Below are 23,201 nucleotides of genomic sequence, written 5' to 3'. Positions count from 1 at the left end.
GCTTTTAAGTGCTTAGTCTATGGCCACCAATTTTTGCTGCTTTGGTTTCTGAGACTCCCAATAGTAGCAGATCTTTATTCCTTTCATGAGAATATGTCTTGATAGTGGCAGACGCTCTGATGGCTTTCAAGAGTTTGACTTGTGCCTACTTAGATTTTGATGTACTTTTGGTCAAAATAGTCCAAATTTAGAGTCTTAATTCCATTCCCCAAGTCCCTCAGCAGTTTGTTCTGTGGACTCACCTCAAGCTTTCTGAGTTTCCTAATGTCTGCCATCATCTTTCTTTTGCATTGTGTGTGTGTGTGTGTGTGTGTGTGTGTGTGTGTGTGTGTTAGTCGATCAGTCATGTCTGACTCTTTGCAACCCGATGGACTGTAGCCTGCCAAGATTCTCTGTCTATGGGATTTCTTAGGCAAGAGTACTGGAGTGGGTTGCCATTCCCTTTTCCAGTCTTTTGCATAAGGGGCTCTTATTATTGTCCCTTGTTTAAATAATTCTCCTTAGTTCAACCAGACTTACTGTTTCTGACTGCCTGAGCATGTGCCTGAGACCTTTTTTTTACTTCCTGCAGATGCTTACATTGTAGCTGAGATTGGGCATAAACTCAAATGTTGTGGCCTACTAGGTGTCACCACGAAATATCTGGAGTTGCTCACACCCCAAATTTCCACCTAAAAGGGTTAGAACAAACAAACTTGATCTCCAAATGGCAAATAGGTGGAGCTCAATTTAAGAGAAATTTACCGGAGATGCTGAAGAGCAGTTGAAGAGGCAGCAAAGTAAAGTGGCTCTGCAGGACCTTCACTTTCATCTCAGAGCCAACCCCGGAACCTCAGTAGCTGTTCTCATACTACACTTCATTGACATTACTGGCTCAGAGAGATAGCGGGTTCGGTTCCAAATCCCTGTAGTAGAGCCAATATTGCAATTGAATGAGTCACACAATTTTTTTGGTTTCCCAGTGCATATGAAAGTTATGTTTACACTATACCATAGTCTATAAAGTGTGCAATAGCATCATGTCTATAAAACAATGTACACACCTTAATTTATGATGACCTTATTGCTAAAAGTTCTAAAACAGTTTCAATAGGAACATCAAAGATCACTGATCACAGATCACAGATCACCATAACATTTAATAATAATGAAAAGGTTTGAACTATTGTGAGAATTACCAAAATATGACACGGACACAAAGTGTGCCAAATGCAGTTGAAAAAAAGAATGGTACTAATAGATTTATTCAGCAAAGGTTGCCACAAGTCTTCAATTTGTGAAAAATGCATTTGCAAAGCTCAATAAAGTCAGCACAATAAAATGAGATATACACTACCTGTCCAATGACAAAGCTAAAGTGATTTAGTTACAAGATTGATATCCTTTATTCAAGGGAAAGCAAGCTATGGATTGAGGTAGTACAGTTCCTCATAAGCAGAACTCTTCCCAAGGGATTTGGGCAAGGTCAAGTTTTACAGAGCTTTACAAGAGGCCATGTGGAACAGGGCCTCGTCGGCTAGGAGGTTGGGAGTTTACTTACAAGGCTAGAAGATCCTGACTTTTAGAGTAAGGTAAAGTAGCCAAAGCTGAGTTGGAAGACTGTGATTGGTGCATGTTAAGCTCCTAGACAGGTGTTTCCTGTAAGTGCAGGCTTACCTAGGGTTAGGTTTATGATGTGGGCTGCTCTACTGGGGTGGCTCCAGTTTGTGGGTCACATTATATAAATTAACTTTTAAAGTGTTAATAACAGCTCACTGGAGTCTTGACATTGGTTAAATAAACTTTTTCACCTAAACATCAGATAAGGCCTGGAGGTAGATTGGGAGTGTGAGATGGGGTGGAATGGGGCCAGTAGTAAAGCCTTGTCCAACGCGGGGTGGGGTGGGGGATGAGGGTGGGGCTGTTGCTGAAGTTTCTGAAGACCACAGAGTGTAAGAACAGATTTTACAATATTATTTCCTTGAATATTGCAGCTTGTTTCCTGAGAGAGCATTTGGAAGAGAGGCCCCAGCAGAGGGCCCCGAGAGAGATCCCAGAGCATCTCATGTTCTGGGGATGTTGAGGGTGAACAAACGGTGATGCAGATAATGACAGAAAGCAAAAAAGGGAAATTAGCATTGACTGGATACCCACAATGCACCAGGGCCCGTGCTAGCATACAAATTCTCTTTTAATTTTCAAAAACTGTGACCACCGTGATTTAGTCAGCAACAATGTTATCCCCAAGAGCAGATTTGCCTATGTCTAGAGACATTTCTATTTTCACAACTAGGGGTTGCCCCTGGCATCTAGTGGGGAGAAGTCAGGAATACTGCTAAACACTCTACAATGTATGAGACAGGTCCTAACATCGAGAATTATTTGGCCCCGAATGTCAATAACACTGAGGCTGAGAAATTCTGCTTGAAGGATAGAAAGTTAATCTTCGTTTATACAGATGAGGACTCTGTAGTTCTGAGAAGCTATCTGTCATTCAAAACTAGACCAATATTGCTCCAAAGCCCTGCTCTTTCACCATGCCATAGTGATGGGAACAGTGATGGGAATGAGGGTAAGAAAGATAAAGAACCAGGGCACTAGTTTCTGCTCAAAAGATATTTGTCGGAGGGATGAGTACAAGAATGAATGACAGGACCTTCCCTTGTAGTCTAGTGGCTAAGACTCCACACTCTCAGTGCAGGGGTCCCAGCGTTCCATCCACGGTCAGGGAACTAGATCCCATATACCACAACTAAGAGTCTGTATGCCACAACTAAAGATTCCACATGCTGCAACTAATACCCGGGGTGGTCAAATAAATAAATGACTAAATAATTTTATAAACAGAATGAAAGACAAGGGGTGATAAAAGATGGGTATGATCATTCTGTTGCCACCCTGACACACTTCTCTGACCTTGTTCCACAATCCAAAATGGAGTCTGGATTATGATAATAAAGGAAATCAAATGATGGGAGAAGGTGGCCTCAAGTCCCTTTGCTCAGTCTCAGGAGGAGTCTGATGCCAGTGTCTGCACCTCTAAATGGATCTAGAAGTATGGGGAGTCCCCTGGCACACTCTCTTCCATCACCTTTTCCAAAGAGACAGAGACAGACAGGAAGTTCTGAGCTGAGTCTGGGTGACCATTCCTCTCTTCCTCCCTGGGGCTGAGCCCAGCTGCAGCCCCAGAGAACGAGGAGAATTTGTTTTCCAGTGCCTACATTTTCAGTGAATTTGGAGTGGGACTGAGCCAGATTCATTCTGGGAAGCCCTGAATCTTCTGGGAGGGAACTCTCTAGATGAAAGACGGTGGAAGGGGAGGAGCCAATGATAAAACAACACTTCTTTTCACTTCCTCTTTTGGACTCCAGAATTTGCCCTCTGGGTGGAATCTATCAAGCCTCGAGAGAAGCCAGTGCCTGTTGTGCTGGGCTGTCAGAGCAACCTGCTCGCTCCAGGAGGTGATGGGGATCCCCTCATTCCTAGCCTTCCCCGCCGCCAGGAGGAAGCAAGCTCACCGCATGCCCTGGCATTGGGGCCACGTGCTACTGTGGACAGCTCTGCTCTTCCTGGGTGAGTAGGGGTCCCAGGAGGGACAGTGGGGCAGGACCATGGACGGGTGTGGTTTTCTAAGTCAGCTGGTGCCACCTGGGTTGGGGCTGAGCTGGGGCAAGGATGAGAGCTGCAGTGGGCAGCACATCAGGAAAGTCAGGAGGGTGAAGGCAGGCTGATGAAGATCACATTCTGACAAATTTGCTGGCCTTGGGAAATTATGAAATTGGCAAAAGTGGGGGTGTTTTTTTAATGTGTTTTGCCCAAAGTCACTGGGCACCGAGGTCCCTGGTAATCTACCACCTCCCACGCAAAACCAGCTCTGAGGAAAGTCCAGTGAGCTAGACCTGAAGGACTAATGATGGCCAAGGTGTTTATCTTCCTTAGAAATGTATGTTTCACTGGAACCAAATCTTAGGCCAGAGGGCTGACGATGTCTTAGGCAATAGGAGATGTTGTTGTTGTTCAGTTGCTAAGTCGTGTCCGACTCTTTGTGACCCCATGGACTGCAGCATGCCAGGCTTCCTTGACCTTCACCATCTCCTGGAATTTGTTCAAACTCATGTCTATTGAATCAGTGATATTATGGAGATGTGGGGAAGCAATAAAACACATTGTGGTGGGGGGCAGTGGCTGTTCTCTGTGCCCCTGAAACCACTTCAGACAGCAGAAGCCTGTTCTCTTTATGCGAAAGGAGATCCACCTGAGAAAAAGCACAGGAGGATCTCGGTTATCCGAGATAACCCTATTCCCCACAGGGAATAGGGACCAGAGAATACATAAGCCAGGCAATTCTAGAATCATGACTTGTGAGACCAGAGACATCATGCATGTCTGTTTTCACTGTACAGACAGGGAGATGTGTCCTATCACTGAAGAAAGAGAAGGAGAGGATCTTAGGCTGTGATTGAGCGCCGCTTTCTGACCGTGTTCTCAACACTGGGCTAGGGACCATGGACTGATAATGCTGGTGGGAGAAAGAGTGTAGGGAAGGCCAAGTAGAGGAGCTTTATTGCCAGGAATGTCCCCTCAAACTCAATTTCTGGAGTATGACCATCAAATCCACTTCAGGATGGTCCCAGAGGAAGACATGCAGCCAGCCATTTTCCAAGTTACATACTATGATGGATAGTAAAATCTGGTCAGTGCTAGGAGCCCTGGCCCCGGTGCTGGATGATACTGGGACAGGAGTTGGAGATGAGGAAGACAGAGTACTTCCCCCAAGCAAGGTGAAATGGAATGAAGTAGAATAGCATAAAAAAGGAGCACACTGAACTTCTTCACTTTTTCACATGAGGGAGCTCAGGCCTGGAGAGGTGCACACCTCCCTGCCCTGCCATGCTGATATCAATGTGAGGCCTAGGCAAGATTCCTGGCAAAGACTTCTGGTATTTTTGTCCACTTGCCTTTTTTGGTGTCACCAAGGATTTAGGTCTTCATTGCTCTGTAACTCATTTTTTACAACACATTCTGGTCTAGTCTTGACTGCTTCTGTCTCCTCTTCTCTGAATCCACGCTACACACTGAAGTCATGGCTTCTTCAACTATAGCTGTGGGTGAGCCACTGTGCTTCATAAATGCCTTCAGTGCTGCTCCACTGCCTACTTAATAAAGCTCCAATCCTACTTTTACAGGAAGACTTTCCTCTAGAGCCAGGCAATGTGTACAAGTACTCTCTGCTTTCCAAAGACTCCACAAACTACCTTGTTTACACATTAATAAATGCTATGTGCAGACTAGTACCTGGGGATTTATCAGTGAATGAGAGAGACAGCCTTTTGTCTCCCTTACAATGACGATACTAAGTATGAACATATTTAATATTCACTAATATTTGTTTAGTGAATAAGTGGAAGATGACTTCTCTCTACTTTTCTCATCTTTTATTTGTTTCTTCTCCTCCTCTTCTTAGTCCTACTTCTTTACCCGTTTCCTGTACTGTCACTTGTCACTTCTGCATACTCTGGTTTTTAGCTAACTTCTATGTCAATAATTTCCAAACCTATCTCTCTTGTCTGTGTCAGGTACAGTTTTATATTTCTGCTTTCCTGGTTGGAAATTTGCAAATTGATTTGTCAGCTCAGAAACAAAACACATTCAAACTCCAACTATCTTCCCCTCACAAATGTTCTTCTCCTAACATTTATAGTTGTGTGAGCACAATTAACTATTTTCCTGGTCACCCATTTACAAACCCCCATGCCTTATCAAGTGCCACTCTCTTGCTGCCTATTAAATTTCTCTCATGCCTATGTTCTCATCTTCACTTTCTACTGTCATCACAACTTTGGGCTCTCTTATCTCTCACCTAGGTAACACTCAATGGATGATTTTCAGAGTATTGGTAAATAAAATTATGGCTATCGCCCTCTTTGAGCTTACGTTCTACTGGGGGACACAAACAATAAATAAAAAAGCACAAATGCATAAATATAAATTGGGAAGTGGCTATGAAGCTGTAAACAGGATACTCTGATAAGAACAGTTGTGGAGGAGATGAGAGAATAGCCTATGTTAACAGGATGATATGGAAAGAATTTTCTGAGGAAGTGACTTTTAGGCTAGGACCTGAAGCAAGATAAGACTTAAGCCATCTGAAGATACAGAGGAAGTGGATTCAGAGAGTTCAGCATACAGAAAAGCCCCAAGTTTGAAGAATTTAAAGAGGGCTGATATTATTGGAATTCAGTGAATAGGGAAAGTGGAGCTTGAGATGAGGCTGGGAGGTGAGCAAGGACTGTATCAGGTGTGGCCTTGTAAATATTTACATTTTACTTTAAGAGCAAAGGAGGAACCTAGAAGGCTTGTCAGCAGGGGGGTGATATCAGATTTGTTATTTTAAAAATGATTCTAGCTTCTCTGTGGGGAATGAATTGCAGGGGGGACAGAAGAAGGGATAAACTAAGTTAGGAGATGCAAGAAAGCTGATGGTAGCCTAAAGTAGTTTGGACATGGACTAAAGTCGATGCACTTAAGGACTAATTGGAAGCAGGATGAACAAGAATTTACTAGTGCAAAGGTAGATGGTTTGGGAGAGAGAGGAATAAAAGAAGATTTGCAGTTTTCTGGCATGAATACATGGGTAGATGGTAAAGATATACACTTATATGGGGGGAATCTGGGAGAGAAATAGAATATGTCTATTTAATTTGTCATTGAGGTCATTGGTGATTTTGACAAGAAAAGTTTTAGTGGACTAGTGAGGTTCAGTGATTGGAAAGAGAAGAAATGAGGATAGCCTATATAGAAAAGGAACTGAGAAATCAGGCTGGGAAAGGGAGCAGAGAAATAATTTTGAAATTCTATGCAGGGTCAAGTGAGATTTTTATCCTTTAAATGAAACATCCTGGAGCATATTTATGTTGGTAGGAAAGACCCAGCTGAGAAGGAGAAATGGGTGATGCCGAAGAGAAAGGGACTAACGCAGAGAGGGAAATCTTTGTGCAGGTGAAGGGAATCTGACCTGGGACTGATGATTATTTGTAATGATGAATCATCACATCCAAACACCAGGCTGATCTTTGCTTTCTCTCTTACAGGTCTTGTTGCTGGGAAACCTGGTAAGTGCTCCACCACATCCCCTCTGTCCCCCAGCCACTCTCTCTCTCTGCTCCCTGCACCCTGTCTGGAGGAACTCTGGATGCACCAGCAACCCAGGACAGAGGTAGAGCCAGGAAAGAGGAATTGTACCCACAAGAAGCCCAGCACCCCCTTCTCCTTCCTGCTTCCCATCCTCCCACTGAAGCCAGGGGTGGGCAGCCAAGGGACACAGATGCCTCAGCCCTCCTGCTTATGATGAGACCTCACAGATTCTGTCATGAAAAACAACTGTCCTCTGTCTCAATTGCCTTCTTCTCTCCAAACTAAACCACAAGCCCAGACCACGCAGAATCACATGATCTGCTTAGGTTATCCCCATGGGTTGATAAATCATCTACTTTGCATGTATCTGAAGGCTTCAGGGCCTGTCACCCTGGAGAGAACTAGGAGGCGGTATTGCTGGCTGCAGCTGGGTGGGGTGAACGCTGCTGGGCACTGCTTTCTCAGCACCACTAACCTCTCCACCACCCAGGACTGGTGGGGGGGTGCTCTCTCTGGTCACTGAATCCAGGGCTCCCTAGACTCGCCTTCCAGCCTTTCTCACTCTTATTCTCCTGGGGCCATAGAGATTCATCAGTGCTTTGGTGTCAGGACAGGTCTATTTTAAAGGATAAGGAATTAAACAGGTCAGAAGAGAAATGTGACCTCTGACTCTCAGCCTGGCACCTCCACCAGATGGCCCCCCTTGTCTTCATCCAGCTGTGTAGAGAGTTTATCCACTAGTGTCCAAATGCCTCAGTTTATGAGGGTGGGGGAAGTGATTCCCCAAAGGATGTATGTGTAGTGTGTGTGTGCATGTCTGTGAGTGTGTGTTCGAGAGAGAAAGAGAAATAGAGACAGAGAGAAGGAACTGTATAGAGCTCCTTGGGTGAGGTGTATTTGTGTTCCTAGAATGTTTGTTTGCCCCCTCTCCCATTTCCCTACCCCACATCCTTTCCTCCGAGGAGCTAAGCTCTCTGAGAGAATCTGGGTTCCTGGGGACCCCTGTGTGGCTACATCAGTTGGCGGAATTGCCTTCAGTTGAACTGTTCTGGGTTGGTTTCTTCTCTTGATCTCCCCAGCATGGCCACAGTTTTCCATCATCTGAGATTTGGGGTCTGCTTAGGCCCCTGGGGTCCCTTTTCCTCATGCTGCCTCCTCTCTCTGCCCCTCAGCAGATCTCCCAAAAGCTGTGGTGAGCATCCAGCCTGCGTGGATCAATGTGCTCAGGGAGGATCACGTGACGCTGATGTGCCAGGGGACCAGCTTCTATGAAGGCAACCTCACCATGTGGTTCCATAATGGGAGCTCCATCCATACCCAGAACCAGCCCAGCTACAGCTTTAAGGCTGGCAGCAATGACAGTGGATACTACCGGTGCCAGAGGGAGCAGACCAGCCTCAGCGACCCTGTGCATCTGGATGTGATTTCTGGTCAGTGGAGGAAGGCCCTGGAGAGTCTGGGAGAACAAGGAGAGATGAAATCTGCTTCCATGGCAGAGGTTTTAGGAAAGGGCAGTTGCCTACTTGCTGGAAAGCATGGCTGTGAGTTGTTTGAAGTGGTTTTGGTCCACTCATTTCCCTTTTCAACCCACCTCCTTGGCTTAGTATGAGTGGTGAGGTGGAAGTTCCTAAGAGATTTCTCAGAGTATGTTGGGCTCTTTTGTCTTGGTGCTGAGCAAGAAGGTGACAAGGCTACCAGTAGGCATCTGGGTGTGAGAGAAGCAGAAGAAAATCTCTGATTTATAGAAATCTTTCCATTTTTATGGCAGAGTCAAATGCACAGACACAGCACAATTGAATCCTAGCCCTTGGAATTACTAGCCGTGTAAACATGATTTCTTTTACCTTTGAGCCTCAGTTTCCTCACCTGCTAATGGAGATACCACTGCCTCCCACATGAGGTTCTGGTGAGAATCAGCATTTCCCTAATCCCTGCCGTCTCTGTGCAACTGAGGTGAAACTCGTGTCTTAATCTCCTTATATTTCCAGCCACTGGCACAGGGCAGGGCTTAATAAGTGTTTATTGAACAGATCAATGATTTTCCAAAGCTCTTGGCAAGAAATAGTTTCTCCATTAAAAAAAAAAAAGCTACAAGGTGATTATGATAAATATTGTCCTTGTTACTGTTCATTTAGTCCCCTTCCCTCACTGAATACCCAAATTTTCCTCATAAGTATCTACTAGGCTGGGTGGGCCTCAGTCCCAGTCCTGTCATCTTTACCCTCTGGGCTTAGCAGGAAAAGACAGTCATGGAGGGAAGCCTCAGTGGCCTGGCAGGGCCCTGGCCTCAGTGCCCTTCCCCTCCTGGAAGGGGTGGAGCTGAGGGGCTTCCTCTCCTCAGGACTATGTGAGACACCCCCCACCATTGCGACTGATGCCAGAACAACTGGCACATGAGGTGGGCACCACCCTGGGGGACCTAGGTGCAGAGCTAGATATGAAGTTCTTGAGCCCAGCACCAGCCTGGGGGACCTCGGACCACTACATGGAGACTAGTGCCAACAGACGGCAAGGCACTCTCAGTCCAAGGCAAAGGCACTCTATAAGGAAGAGGCAGGGCAGGCTCTGTAGACACAGTTGGGGCAGCTCTGTGGGCCTCGGTATTTTCACCAATTTGTACCCAGCAGCAGCTCAGCAGGCCCAGCTGCATGGCCTGGCTGTGGTCCAGCTGGCCACAACTGCTGCCAGGCAGCAGACCAGCACCCCAAGTACCAGCAAGACACAGCAGCTGAGTACCACCTAGGCCCCAGTCAGTCAGGCCACAACATCAGCCTTCCCATTCACCAGCCAATTCCAGAGTGAACTCTTCTGGTGTTACAACTTTGACCCAATCTTTGCTACTTGGGAGCACGACAGCCTTCTCCCTCAACCTATCCCAGGCCTAGATGTATCCAAGACCGCAGCTGGGAAACCAATCCTAGGTAAAGCCGACCCTGGCCCAGAATGTACCTCTAGTTTTCAACTCATCCTGATGCCTGTTGGTGGTGTAGTCCAGCAGGAGGTACCATCTGCTCAGGCTCCTGGAATCCATGCAGATACAGTTGAGTACAGAACTTGGCAATGAGGAATGACAGGCCTCAGCCCAAGGCTCCACCCAGAACCCTATTCCCCATTTTGTTGCTGTTCAGTCACTAGGTCATGTCCGACTCTTTGCAACCCCATGGACTGCAGTACACCAGGCTTCCCTGTCCTCTACTACCTCCTGGAGTTTCTCAAACTCATGTCCATTGAGTCAGTGATGCCATCCAAGCATCTTATTTTCTGTCATCCCCTCTCTTGCCTTCAATCTTTCCCAGCATTGGAGTCTTTTCCAGTGAGTCGGCTCTTCTTATCAGGTGGCCAAAGTATTGGAGCTTCTGTATCAGTCCTTCCAATGAATTGCTTTCCTTTAGGATTGACTGGTTTGATCTCCTTGCTGTCCAAGAGACTCTCAAAAGTCTTCTCCAGCACTGCAATTCGAAAGCATCCATTCTTTGGTGCTCTGCCTCCTTTATGGTCCAACTCTCACATCTGTACATGACTACTGGAAAAACCATTGCTTTGACTGTATGGATCTTTGTTGGCAAAGTTATGTTTTTGCCTTTTAATACCTCTTTTCTGGCCTACCCTAGGCCTTTTGCCAGGCCCTAGCTGTGGCTCAGACTCCCTCTAGGACTTCAGGTCAGTTTGTTAACCTTAGTCCAGCTGGTGGAGACAGTGGACGTAGGCTCATGGGTCCAGGAAGAAGTGGCCACACACCTAGGCCTTTGGGTGAGTTGCCCTTGTGAGGAATAGGTGGTGGTAGGAGCTGCCCAAGGAAAGGCACCGGAGAGGTGGAGCCCTTGCCTACATCCAGGCAGTGACTGCCCCAGGGTGTTAGCCAGAGGCAGAAAGTGCAGTGGCGAAGAAGGCAGAAGCAGATGGGAGTGGTCAGCAGGACATGAACCTGACACAGACAGCCATACCTGCTCCCAGCTAGACCCTTATGAACTCAATCACTCCCATCAAGCCCCATTCACTGATTTAGCAACAGCAACAGATCCAGCTCTTGAAGAAACAAGTGGTTATCTGACAGCAGATTGTTCTTGACCACTGGCTGCAGCTCCAACACCGTCAGTCCCAGTACGCCTCCACATAGCTATGCACCTCCAGTTGGTCCAGCAGCAGCAGCACCCACGAGTCTCACTGCTCCTCAGCCACCACCACACAGGTCCCTGTTGTTCTCCTCATGCAGTCTGTGCACTGACTGGACAACCCCAGACATCGGCTGTTCAATGCAAGGATGAGGGAGAGAATGTCTCCACACTGAGTTCAATGCTCTCGCCAAAGGTTCTCAGGCAGCAGAGAGCCCAAAACCATGGACGAAGAGAGCAGTCTTGGAGGAGAAGCTGAACTAGTGACCAATGGGAATGCTAATTCACCAAGCGATGAATTGGCAGCCGAGGCCCCTGCCCATCAACACCACCTTCTACACTAGCCATGGTATCCAGACAAACGGAGACTCAAGCCTCGGTGAAGCCCCAGATGCTCACCCAGATAACTGAGGGCTTTGATATCCAGGACTGAGCAGAAGTGTTCCCAGTGTTCTCCATTACTGAAAGAGTTTGATAAGCCACTGTAGACTGGCCTCCCGACAGGGCTGAATAAGAATCAGTCAGGTGGCTCCAGTGAAGGGGGCAACCTGTTTACTCAGCAGTAAAGAAGACAAATCTCCCAAAGTTCCAGCACTGTGGGAAGTACACTCCTGCAGAACAGTTCTACGGCTCCAAGAGTTTCCTGCTTCATGGGTTGCACTAAGAGGTACTGTGTGAGCTGTAGCTGCCAGTTGTGGCTGAGGAAGGAAAAACATGAAAGAGTTTCAGGAAGCTCACTATGCTGTGTTCACCAGTGTGGACCCTGTTTCTGCTCCTCTGACATCATCCATGCTATCATCCAGGGCAAGTGCTGCAGGGGTCAAGAGCACTCTAGCTGGGGTTCAGAGTTATGATGAAAGCACTCTCTCCAACATGCTTGGGCCTTTATCAGTGAGAGCTGGGCATGGGGAATGACACCTGGGAAACTTCCATTTGGCTCTGCCTATGCCAGGATTCATGGCATTGACCCTGTGTTCCCGTCTAGTAATCTTAGCCTTTGGAGTGTAGAGATATATAGGTTTATTGCTTCTCTACAAGGCCTCCAGGAGATTGCAGAGGAGTTTTGTTCCCAGAAGTTTGATGGAAATGCCCTTTTATGACTTAAAGAATACCTCATGAGTGCCATGAACATCAAACTGGGCCCTGCCCTCAAGATCTGCACCAAGGAATTGTCCTCAAGGAGACCTCAGATGGCCCTCTTGTAAAAACCACCCTAAGGCTGAGGCTTCCACTGTACAGGTTAAAATCTGGCACCAGTGGAGCCTTTGCTGAGAAGAAAGTGCTGTACACTTTCTGTAGAGGGGATTCCCCAGACAGGGAGGAGAAGTAATTGGTGGCAGGTGCTACATGAAAGCAGCTTTGACATTTTCTCTGGGTTCTACTTCATTTAAAAAAACCTCTACAGTTCTCAGCATTCCCATCTAGCTTAATCCAATCTTTATAAAAGAAGCAGACTAGAGACTGAGGACTGCTCACCTAATCCTGGAGTAGAACGTCTAGTCAGGGTCTGAGCTCCTCGAGAGGAGGGCTGCACAGGGCGGGGGTGGGGAGGAAGTGGGTGGAACACAAGATTGCTCCCCAGTATTAGGCGTGGGGTTTTCTAGCCTGTGTGACATAGTGCAAAGGTTGGGTGCCTCCACCTTCCCTCTGCATTGTCTCACTGTAGCTGTGGCCTGTGGTTTTCTCTTCACTGTCACTCACTCCCTCTGCTTTGAACATTTTTTCCCACATATGTGGCAGGCTCACCAGCCAATGTGGAGGCTTGGTTGGCATCATTCTGGTCTGCTGAAGGGACTAAGTGTGGTTGACTGGCACATGTGTGGCTGCTTTTTGTTTTTTTCATTCCCCTTTTCCCTTCCAATGAATCTGTTGTTTTCTACCCTTTCTTCCCAATTCCAACTCTGCTCTGTCCTACAGCTTCAGGAAAACAGAGGGTATGCGCTGAGGTCAGGATTATAAGTACCTACTTAAGCCTCTATGCCTTAAAGTATAAAGAAATTAAAAATATTTCCTCAGCAAAAGGATTAAAATGACTGGGGGAAAGTACATAGCAGGCTAATGGCCCACCCATGTCACTGCTGCCTTGAGACAGAGTCCCCACTGAATTCCACATTTACTAACATGCACCAAGTAAACCAATATTTGTTGGATGCCCATGACTTTCCCCAGAGACACAGGTCTCTGCTGTGTCCCCCTCACATGCTGTCTCCTCTAGCAGACTGGCTTCTCCCCGACCTCCCTCCCTTCCTTAGGGAAGGGATTTCACTCCCGGGTCCCCTGCATCCTCCTGCAGAGGCCTCTTGGGCCAGACAGGGCTGCAGCTGGCGAGTCCCAGGACAGGAACGAGAAGACAAGCATATCCGAACACCTACTGTGTGCCAGCAACTACTGTAGATAGTACAGCTAATGGTACTATTGTGACTAGTTCCATATACACGGAAACTCAGGCCCAGAAGAATGAATTCTTTACCCAGCATCACAGGGTGCATACATGAAGGAGCCAGAATTAGAGACCAGGGGTGTGTGATTCCACATTCAAACTTCCCTCCACACATACTGGCCCCTGGAGGGATGGTCTGGGTCTCAGATTTGAGTCAAGACCTTCTGGGTCCTGCGGTCCCTTTGTGTCTTTCAGACTGGCTGCTGCTCCAGACCCCCAGCCTCGTGTTCCAGGAAGGGGAGCCCATCGTGCTGAGGTGCCACAGCTGGAGAAACCACTCTCTGAATAAGATCACATTCTACCAGGATGGGAAATCCAAGTCATATTCCTATCTGCGTTCCAACTTCTCTATCCCACGCGCCAACCTCAGTCACAGTGGCAAGTACCACTGCACAGCGTTTATCGGGAAGACGTCACACTCATCACAGCCAGTGAACATCACTGTCCAAGGTGGGGACTCTCTCAAGATGAAAAGATGGGAGAAGAGGAGATGGATAGTTAGGAATAAAGTCACATGGTCTCAAATGGAGATTTGAGAAATGCCATATTAGCAAACCTGGGCTTTGGGGCAAAGGGCAGGGGTATGGGCAGTCTTAAATGCTGTCCAGAGTTTGGGACCCTCAGGCTCTCAAGTGACAGGTGATGAGGCTCTTATTCCACTTTGAAATATAAGCCCATCACACCAAGCAGAGCAGTGAAGCAGAGCTTTCTCGTTGGTGTAGAAGTTCCCAAAGCTCCTAGACATTCCTAAGAACTGAAGTTTTCCTAATTTTTTCTCATGTTTCATGATATGACCACTCACTGCCAAAGGTATAGCGTGTTCTTAACAGTTTAGGGGTCCAGTGTTGGAGGCTTCAGATTCATCCTCCCTGCTATTCCCCAAGAGCTAAGAGGAACCCTTCCCTCCACCTTATACACTCGACAGTGTACCTTCATTTGATTAGCAGAGAAAGGGTATGGGGGAGGCACAAGCCCAGTCACAGAACTCCTGTGCAGGCGAGGTTGGGAGAGGAAGCGAGTGTTGCATTGGAGGAGGGCAGGGAGGGTGAAGTGGCATAGGGAGGGTACTGCCTGTCCTGAGGTCTGTCTTCCCCAGAGTCCAGCTCGAGCGACCCCTCATCGATGACAGTTGTGGCTACAGGCGCTTGTTTTGCTGCAGTGGCTATTGTTGCTGCCATAGTAGCCTGGTTCCGCCTCAGGAGAAAGCCAATTTCAGGTTTGTGGTTCCTCTTGGTCCCTCTTGTTGTCAGTTCCTACTTAGCCAAGGCCCTAACCCCAAACATTGCTAGAACCCTTATCTTTGGGCTAAAGAATCCTTAGCATTCAGATATAGTCCCATATTTTATTCATTCATTTAACAGGCCTGAACAAATTGGCTTATGTGTCAAGCACTGTGATAGACTCTGTGGATGATGCCAAGTTAAAGAAGTTCAGCCTCTGCCCTTAGGGAGTCCATAATATTGTGGAGAAGACTGAAGTACAGATAGAAGTACAAATAGTACAAATAGTAACTAGAGGGGATAAGACCAGTATTAGAGAATGCAAAGGCTATGACAGGGATAGAAGAGCCTGAATGACCCAGCATGGGCTGGGCCAGTTAGAGAAAACTTCATAGAGGGGTAGTGTTGCATTGTGATTGAAGCTCAGCTGGTGGGGTCTGACTGCCTAAGTTCAAATCTAAGCTCCTCAGCTCACCAGCTGAATAACATTGGGTGAGTTATTCTCTGTGTGTTGAGAAGATGGAGCTGGTGTATTAAGAATATGCACATTACGACCAGCTGAATGAGGAGGCAAAAGCCACCCACACGGGGTTGGCAGCTCCTTCAGCATCTGAACTCCTAGATTGGGGAAGTGAAAACCCTGGGTCATTTTGATTGAAAATACAGTGTTAATACATTCTCATAAAGGAAGTAGAGTCACAAGATTTGCTACTTAGAGATCCCAGAAATGAGAAGGGGGTGGCAGTCCTTTGTCCCAGGTCATGGGTGAGCAGGAGAGAACAGTGTATCAAGCAACTATTATTTATAAAGTGATTGAGGTGGAGGACACTAACATATTTGTGGGCTTAACATCTAAGTGGTTATTTTGAAAGATGCCCCAGGAAAATCAAAGTGAGAACTTAACGGCGGGCATCCTAAACTCAAGTCCTTGTCTTAAATGTCCAGACTCTGGGGGTAAGCAGGGTTATCATACTGTAAAATTCTTAGGTGGCAACTCAGGGAAACAAAGTTGTTGTTTTTTTCAGGAAAACAGTTGTTTTTCTCATCATATTCAACTTCTATTTGCCTCAGTTTCTTCATCAGAAAAATGAGGACACTAACAGAACCTACCTCATAAGGTTGTGAGAATGAATGAGCCTGCAGCTCTTATAATGGTGCCCAGCACACAGCTCATTATGGAGGAGGTGATGTTTGAGGGTAGCAGTTAACCAGGCAAAGAGGGTAGATGAGCATTCCAGGCATGGGGGCCAAGACATGGAAATGAGAAACACTGTGGCTAGGATGGGGATCAGGGGAAGAGTAAGGAGGGTGCTGTAAGCAATTTGATGCCATTGAAGCCATAAATTGTGAAGCAGAAAAAAAGAAGGCGAAGCAGGGCAGAAAGTTCATGAAATTGACATAAGCTACCTTTAAAGAACTAATCTGTATTACAAAGGGCACAGGAGGGCAGTAAGCATGTCTCTTTGTTCTACGCTTCCTTCCCCTTCCCATCTGCACCTAGCACGATGCTTGCTACACGGTAAGATGATTAATAAACATCTCTTCACTGATCAGCTGAAGAACTTCAACTCTTGGAAAGCAGCCTCCTTCCCCCCATAGTATTAATATTAATGTAAAATTGCTGAGAGAGAAGGGAAGGTGCTATAGAAATCTAGTCAGCAGATCATCACAATTCTTAACACTGTAAAACTAGCTTACTGGTGAGAGAAAGTGCTAAAGTTATCCAGACACAGAGAAAGTAAAAGGGAAAAAAGACTTGGAGCACTGACAAAGAGCAAATAATACTACTTATACCTCACAAAGCACTTTGCAATTGGTTCATAGCCAAGACCTCATTTACCGATGATAAGTAAATGTAGAGACTCAGCGAGAAAAACTGAGAGGGAGAAAGATGCTTTTAAAAGGCAGAGCAACCTTAAGCAAGGTGCAATGGAATGGCCTTTCTGACAGTCCCATGAATCCCTACTATTAACCAAGCCAACTTCTATCTCTCTAGACCAGCCCTTTTACAGGCTAAGGTAGTCTCTGGGGAGTGGGGAGGAGAGGAGTGTCTGTGGGAGAAGGATGTGTATTGGTTCTAACCCAGTCTTGCCTCTGGTCCTTGGTCCTGAAGACTTAGGTTCTACCCCGTAATCCTACTAACCTCCTATGTGCCCCTCCTAGCTCTCCCAGGAACCCCTGAGCACAGGGAAATGGGAGAGACCCTCCCTGAGGAACCAGGTGAGTGCAGCTCCCCCTCTGGGAGCTCAGTGACACCCTGCCTTGTGCATCAAGAAGCAGCTTGTGAGCACAGGAGAGGGAGGGGGCAGTGGGAGGAGGGCAGGGGCTCAAATCTCTTGGTCAGTTCTGAGACTAACTCCTGGGCCTGAAGAGGACCTCACTGGAGGTGAAGAGAAGATAAATACCTATCCTAGATAGAGAGACAATGGCCTTGTCTGAGTTTCTGCAGCTAGAACTGCTGGAGGTATTTCCAGAGCAGGACATCAGGTCTTTCTGTGGAGCTTTGGAAGAGCTAGCACAGGGTGGGGGTAAGATGTTGTGAGACTAAGGCAAATAGAATTAAAGAGATAAAACTCTAGAGGAGAGGAGAAAGAGGCCAAGGGAATAAAGTCTAGATTTGCTGCAGTCTGTCTCTGGAGCAATGGGGTAAGCGATGAGGTAAGGGCTCAGCTCTTAGTGGAACATGAAGAGAAGATTTTAGTCTGACAAAGTTCTGTGTACTAGCTACATTAGCGGGCTTTCCTCTGTTGACAAAGCCTGGATCTAATGCCCACTCCTGTAGGTTTGTTAAATGTGGGCCTGGCACTAGCTCGGTCACTATCATAAAATGGAGTCTTGAATGTCGTTTCCTGTCTTAGGGTTTAATCACCTCACTGAGGAAATGAGTGGATTGGCCTGGAGGACCTCTAAGCCTTCCAGGTCTGACATTCTGAGAGTCAGTGCCCGTCAACCCTGGCCCAAGTGGGAATATGTTAAAGGAACAGGGGTATTCCAGGTGATTTCCTGACTGTAGTTAAAGCGAGAGCTCGGAGGGACCTGGAGCTTTCTCGGGGGGCTCCCAGACAGCAGAAACAGACAGGAAAAAGAAGCCCTTGAGGACCTCACCTCGGATGGCTGGAGTATGACTCAGAGCAGAGCCAACAGATTTGAGAGCTTGAGCAAAATGGCCCAGCTGTCCAGCTGCACTTTGAGCAAGACCCCTACGTCCCATGGCCAGGCCAAGTGGGGATATGGACCTGAGTCTGCACCGGGGCCAAACTGACGTAGAAAAAAATGTCCAAACACAAGTGGATTAGCCATTTTGATGTTTGGTTCTACCTACGCTGGCATAAATATATTTCACAAGGCGTTTATTTCACAGGAAGGCACTGGGGCTGATGGTTTCCCCAAAGGCTCATCTAGGTTGCTGGGATTGTAGAGGGATGCATTAGAAGGAGGATTCAGGACGTGGTTTGTTCCAGAAGTTGGAGCATGGCATACAGGGAATCCTTGTGTCCTGGAGATGAATGAAGACACTAGATGCATTGTCTCAGACTCCTTCCCCACTTCCTGAGGAATGCTGCTTTGCAGATACTGAGCTGCTTTCCGCACTGGCAAAGTGAGTTTGTTGGCAAAAACATGAGGAAATTTGGGTGTGTTTTAGATCTTTACCAAGGAGAGTACTGGCTGGCTTGCTTGCTTGCTTCCTTCTCTTCAGCCTCCCTTGCTCACTCTCATGCTTTCTTTCTTTTTGATATGAGGAAGTATGAGATTCTTCAGAGCTCCAATAAAGATATACTATTGGGCTGCCAAAAAGTTCGTTCAGGTTTTTCTGTACCAGCTTCTAGGGGAATCTGAATGAACTTTTTGGCCAACCCAATACATCTGGCCAACCTGGAAAAGTCCTATCTGTGGCTGGCAAAAATCTGAATTTCTTCACTCTAATAGTGAACACTACCCCCACCACCACCCCCCTACACACACCTCTTCCCCAGTATCTCCAATCCCAAAAGCTGCCTGGTGGCTTCGAAGAAAACAGTGATTTTCTGAAAAGAGTGTAGTACAGATGACTGTCTCCCTTTGCTAATGTAGCTGGTGGGGGTGCCATGTCTGGGATACTGAGGGTGGGTTGGGAATGAAACTTCTGGCCTATAGGCTGGAGCTGGGATCAGTGGCCCTCCCCTCAGGCCTGGTTTGGGCCCCAGCAGCAGTGTGGGTAGCCCCCATTTTATAGCAGTGCGCCTGCTCATCTCTGCTCTTTTTGCCCACAGTCGGTCTCACTGACGCTGAAACTGGTGCTTCCAAAACTGAGGTGAGCCATCCAGCCGCCTGCTCTTCCCTCTCCCTCCTCCTTCACCCCTGCTGCCTCTTCTGTTGCCTTCCTTCTTGTGACCTCTCTGTGGATCCTCATTGCTCCTTTCTGTTTTCTCTAGGCTGAGAATACAGTCACCTATTCACTCCTCTCGCATCCGGATGTTGCAGAGGAAGAAACAGAGTCCGATTACCAGAAACACATTTAGTTTTCATTGTCTTGCCTGGGACCTGGGCAAGTGAATCGGAGAGGCCAGGATCTGGTGTCTGCTGGCCTGAGCTCCTCTTAGGGAGGAGAAGAGGATACTGCACTTCTAAAGAAGGAGAATGACTTTTCCAGAGTTAGCTCCTATGAATCCTGAAGCTCCCTGTTCTGACATTCACAGATGATATAGCCTCAGATAACTGACCGCTGATTTACTCCTTGCCTCAGCACTTCTCATCATCAGGACTCTCCTATTACACATTCACTCAGCCGGTGTAAATTACTTTTATTAAGAGATTGTAGCAACATGGAAATACGTTACAGGTTATATGAGAAAAATTAGATAAGCATGGATGATTTCAGAAATGTTGAAATAGACTAACATATGCCAATATATTAAAAGTGATTGTTTCTGGGGGTGGAATTATTGGGGCTTTTCATTTGCTTTGTTAATTCTTCTGTACAGACCATATAGTACTTTTATAATAAAATACTACACAAACAACAGTCCCCCTATCTTTTAATCACTGAACCAATTAGAATATAGACTGATCTGGGGTCCGTTTCTTTTCAGTGGTAAGAATCTTGCTTGGGAAGGTAGTAATGGGCGGGAGGTGGGGGAAAGAAAATGTTTGAAGTGTAGGACAAGTATCCCTCGTCTTAAAACCATATACCCTTCTTCCAGTGAATTTGTGTTCTTGTTTCCATGTCTTCTTTCTCTTCCTCCCATGGCAAATAAACACCAGTTCTCAGGAAGCCAAACTTCAGATGAGTCCTGAACGGAGATTTACTGACTCTTTCTGCCCTGCTTTTCTCCTATTAGAGTTATCAGAAGGATGTGAACTTCTCAGGGAAGGTTCCGGGAGTTTAGAAACATAACTGACAGCTTCCTTAGGAGATGTCCTCAGAGAGGCCTCATTTTCCTGGACTCTAACAGGAACATTGTACAACATTTTTGCATTCAGAATTTAGCAGCTTCCTTTGTTGAGTAGTTTTCATGAGGTTTCATATTCACATATTGCAATACAATAGGGAATAGTAATTGCAATTATTTGGTTATTGAGGGCTTACTTTATGCCAAAATATGTGTCTTTAGAGTTAGAGCGCTTAAGAGTATTAGCCGTTCATAGTTCTTCTGTTGCAGTTTTCTTGTTCACATACTCATGCCCTTTTTACAGTAACAATGTATGTCCCTCTATTTATACATTACATAGTAGCAATTTATTTTATTTATATGTAAATTATTTTACTATGCTAATTTTTAAAATAAAATTAAAATACAGGTAAGTAAAAAAGATAATTAAGATCACCTATAAATTCACAAAATAGAAACAATCAATGCTAATGTTTAAAAAATTTCAATCCACATTTCTGTCTATAATAATATGTATAAGCATATGGGTTTTTTAAATTAAATCATGTTATATTTTTTACCTTTTTACAAATACACATTGGCAAAAACTCATGCTCATTGTGAGCATGAAAACTCAAATAATACTGAAATACAATGAGGAAAAGTGCGAGTTCCATTTTGTTCTCACCCTCTAATCCTATTTCCTTTTCTGTGGGTAACTACTGTTGAACTTTTGGAGTATATTTCTGGATTTTTTAATACACATCTAATTTATAGATTTTTTGAGTCAGACACAACTGAGCAACTGAGTATGCACACAGTTTTTTAAGACCATAAATGGGATCATATACTTATGCAGTTTATTTTGATTAATAGTATATTATGGAGCTCTTCCATGGAAGTATTTTCTTTTTAAGGATTATATAGTATTCCATAGTCCAAATGCTATGCTATATTTTATTTAACTAATATCTTAAATATTATCAATTTTTCATTGTTATATGCAATACTGTGGTGAACAACATTCTTGAATGATGTTTTTGACTACGTATGTGAGTATTTCTTCAGGATAAATTCCTAGAAGTAGAATCATTGGCTCAAAGGATACTCTCATCTTTAAAAAAACAGTCTACATATCCTCCCAAAGTATATTAGGGTACCCAGTTCCTGACTCCTTTGTCAATGCTGAGTATTTTTAACTTTTCCAATCTGATTATAATGGCCTATTTTCTTACCCAGCGTTGATTTTCCCTGATTCTGTTGAGAGTAACAGAGCCCGACTTCCCTTTGACTAGATAGCTCTATTCCCCCTCTCATTCCATGCAGGTAGGTGGGCTGACCTCACCCCTAGTTCCAGAGGAGAACATGCACCCCAAGCTGGCTCAATCAGGAGTTGTTTCCCTGGAATTTAAATCTTGAGCAAAGTGACACTGTGACTGAAAACAAATGAAGTTCATTTATCCCAATGGCACTGCCCAGATTAGACTAACTTCCTACACGCCTAAATCTGCCCTGTTTTTATGTTTCTAGGATCCTTCAACTTCCTTTTATATCGGTTAATTTAGATTTGATAGAATTCTCCTATAATATCCTGGCGGGGGCGGGAAGACTTCCCAGGTGATCTAGTAGATAAGAGTCTGAAGGGACACTGGTTTGATCCTTGGTCTGGGAAGATCCCCGGAGAAGGCAGTGGCACCCCACTCCAGTACTCTTACCTGAAAATCCCCTGGACAGAGGAGCCTGGTAGGCTGCAGTCCATGGGGGTCTCGAAGAGTCGGACACGACTGAGTGACTTCACTTTCACTTTTCACTTGCATGCATTGGAGAAGGAAATGGCAACCCACTCCAGTGTTCTTGCCTGGAGAATCCCAGGGACCGCGGAGCCTGGTGGGGTGCTATCTATGGGGTCGCACAGAGTCCGATACGACTGAATCGACTTAGCAGCAGCAGCAGCTGGGAAGATCCCACATGCTGCAGAGCAACTAAGCCCATGGGCCATAACTACTGAAGCGCACTCACCAAGACCCTGTGCTTTGCAGTAGAGAAGTCACTGCAGTAAGAAGCCTGAGCACCACAACTAGAGAATAGCCCCTGCTCACCACAGCTAGAGAAAGTCCATGTACAGCAATGAAGATCCAGCACAACCAAAAATAAATGAATATTAAAATATATCCTATGGGCTTGATACTTTTTTAGGATAGATCTTTGACAAACTTTTTTTCCGCTGTCATTACTGGTTTGATAAGGCTTTTCTATCTCACTGGAGTCAATTTTGAAAAAATGTTACTTTCCTAGAAACCATCCAGTTTATTGGTATGCAGCTATACACTGTATCTGCTTTTATCTTTTGGTAATAATCTGTGTGTCTGTAGGCTTCCCTGGTGGCTCAGACAGTAAAGAATCTGCCTGCAATGCAGGGGACCTGGGTCCGATTCCTGGGGAGGGAAGATCCCCTGGAGGAGGAAATGGCAACCCACTCCAGTATTCTTGCCTGGAAATCCCATGAACAGAGGAGCCTGGCGGGGGCTACAGTCCATGGTGTCACCAAGGAGTCGGACATGACTGAGTGACTATTACTACGTGTCTGCATTTATATTTTCTCTCTCATACATAGCTTTTGGGCTTGCTTTCTTTTGTCAGATGACTTCAGCTGGAAATAACAGGAAATCAGATTCAATTTGGCTTAAAGGATAGGGAAATGTATTATCTTACACAATAGAAAGTTCAGAGACAGGGTGTCTCCTGTGCATCAGGACTCTGAGTGTGCTGTCCTGCAATCCTTTACCCATTGCCCTTGGCCTAGCAGCATGACGATTACAGCAGTTCCAGGCATCACTTCCAAAGATCTAGACAAAGAAAAGGGCTATATTCTTCTATGTGTCTCTTTCTTAAGAGTGAGAAAATGTTTCTCCAGCAATCTTCCCATCACGTCATTATTGGTCAGGCCTGGGTCATATGTCCATTCCTA

General features: G+C 45.9%; 1 protein-coding gene and 1 pseudogene across 8 annotated transcripts; both read left to right on the top strand.

Annotated features, from left to right (window-relative positions):
- The first annotated feature begins 3,383 nt into the window (after positions 1–3,383).
- On the top strand, positions 3,384–20,142 carry LOC145506610 (low affinity immunoglobulin gamma Fc region receptor II-like). 8 transcript variants are annotated; one of them, XR_014054068.1, is made up of 8 exons: positions 3,384–3,552; positions 7,071–7,091; positions 8,286–8,543; positions 13,861–14,115; positions 14,762–14,881; positions 18,350–18,483; positions 19,136–19,176; positions 19,298–19,890. XR_014054068.1 is itself a non-coding variant. In XM_081491641.1 (8 exons), the coding sequence occupies exons 1-8, from the start codon at positions 3,444–3,446 to the stop codon at positions 19,382–19,384; spliced, it is 945 nt and encodes a 314-aa protein (XP_081347767.1). In that variant the 5' UTR covers positions 3,384–3,443; the 3' UTR covers positions 19,385–20,142. The 8 variants fall into 8 exon arrangements, 7 of the variants coding, with proteins under 7 accessions (XP_081347767.1, XP_081347766.1, XP_081347768.1 ...); XM_081491641.1 differs by lacking the exon at positions 18,350–18,483 and adding an exon at positions 17,049–17,105 and having other exon boundaries at positions 8,289–8,543; positions 19,298–20,142; XM_081491640.1 differs by lacking the exon at positions 18,350–18,483 and adding an exon at positions 17,049–17,105 and having other exon boundaries at positions 19,298–20,142.
- On the top strand, positions 11,321–12,430 carry LOC145507733 (polyhomeotic-like protein 1 pseudogene; annotated as a pseudogene).
- Positions 20,143–23,201: the final 3,059 nt, after the last annotated feature.

The sequence above is a fragment of the Giraffa tippelskirchi genome, chromosome 5, assembly GCF_054371585.1.
Source record: "Giraffa tippelskirchi isolate mGirTip1 chromosome 5, T2T-mGirTip1v1.2.pri, whole genome shotgun sequence".
Lineage (NCBI taxonomy): Eukaryota > Metazoa > Chordata > Mammalia > Artiodactyla > Giraffidae > Giraffa > Giraffa tippelskirchi.
Note: the sequence above shows the minus strand (reverse complement) of the source record. Positions and strands in the feature narration are given on the sequence as shown.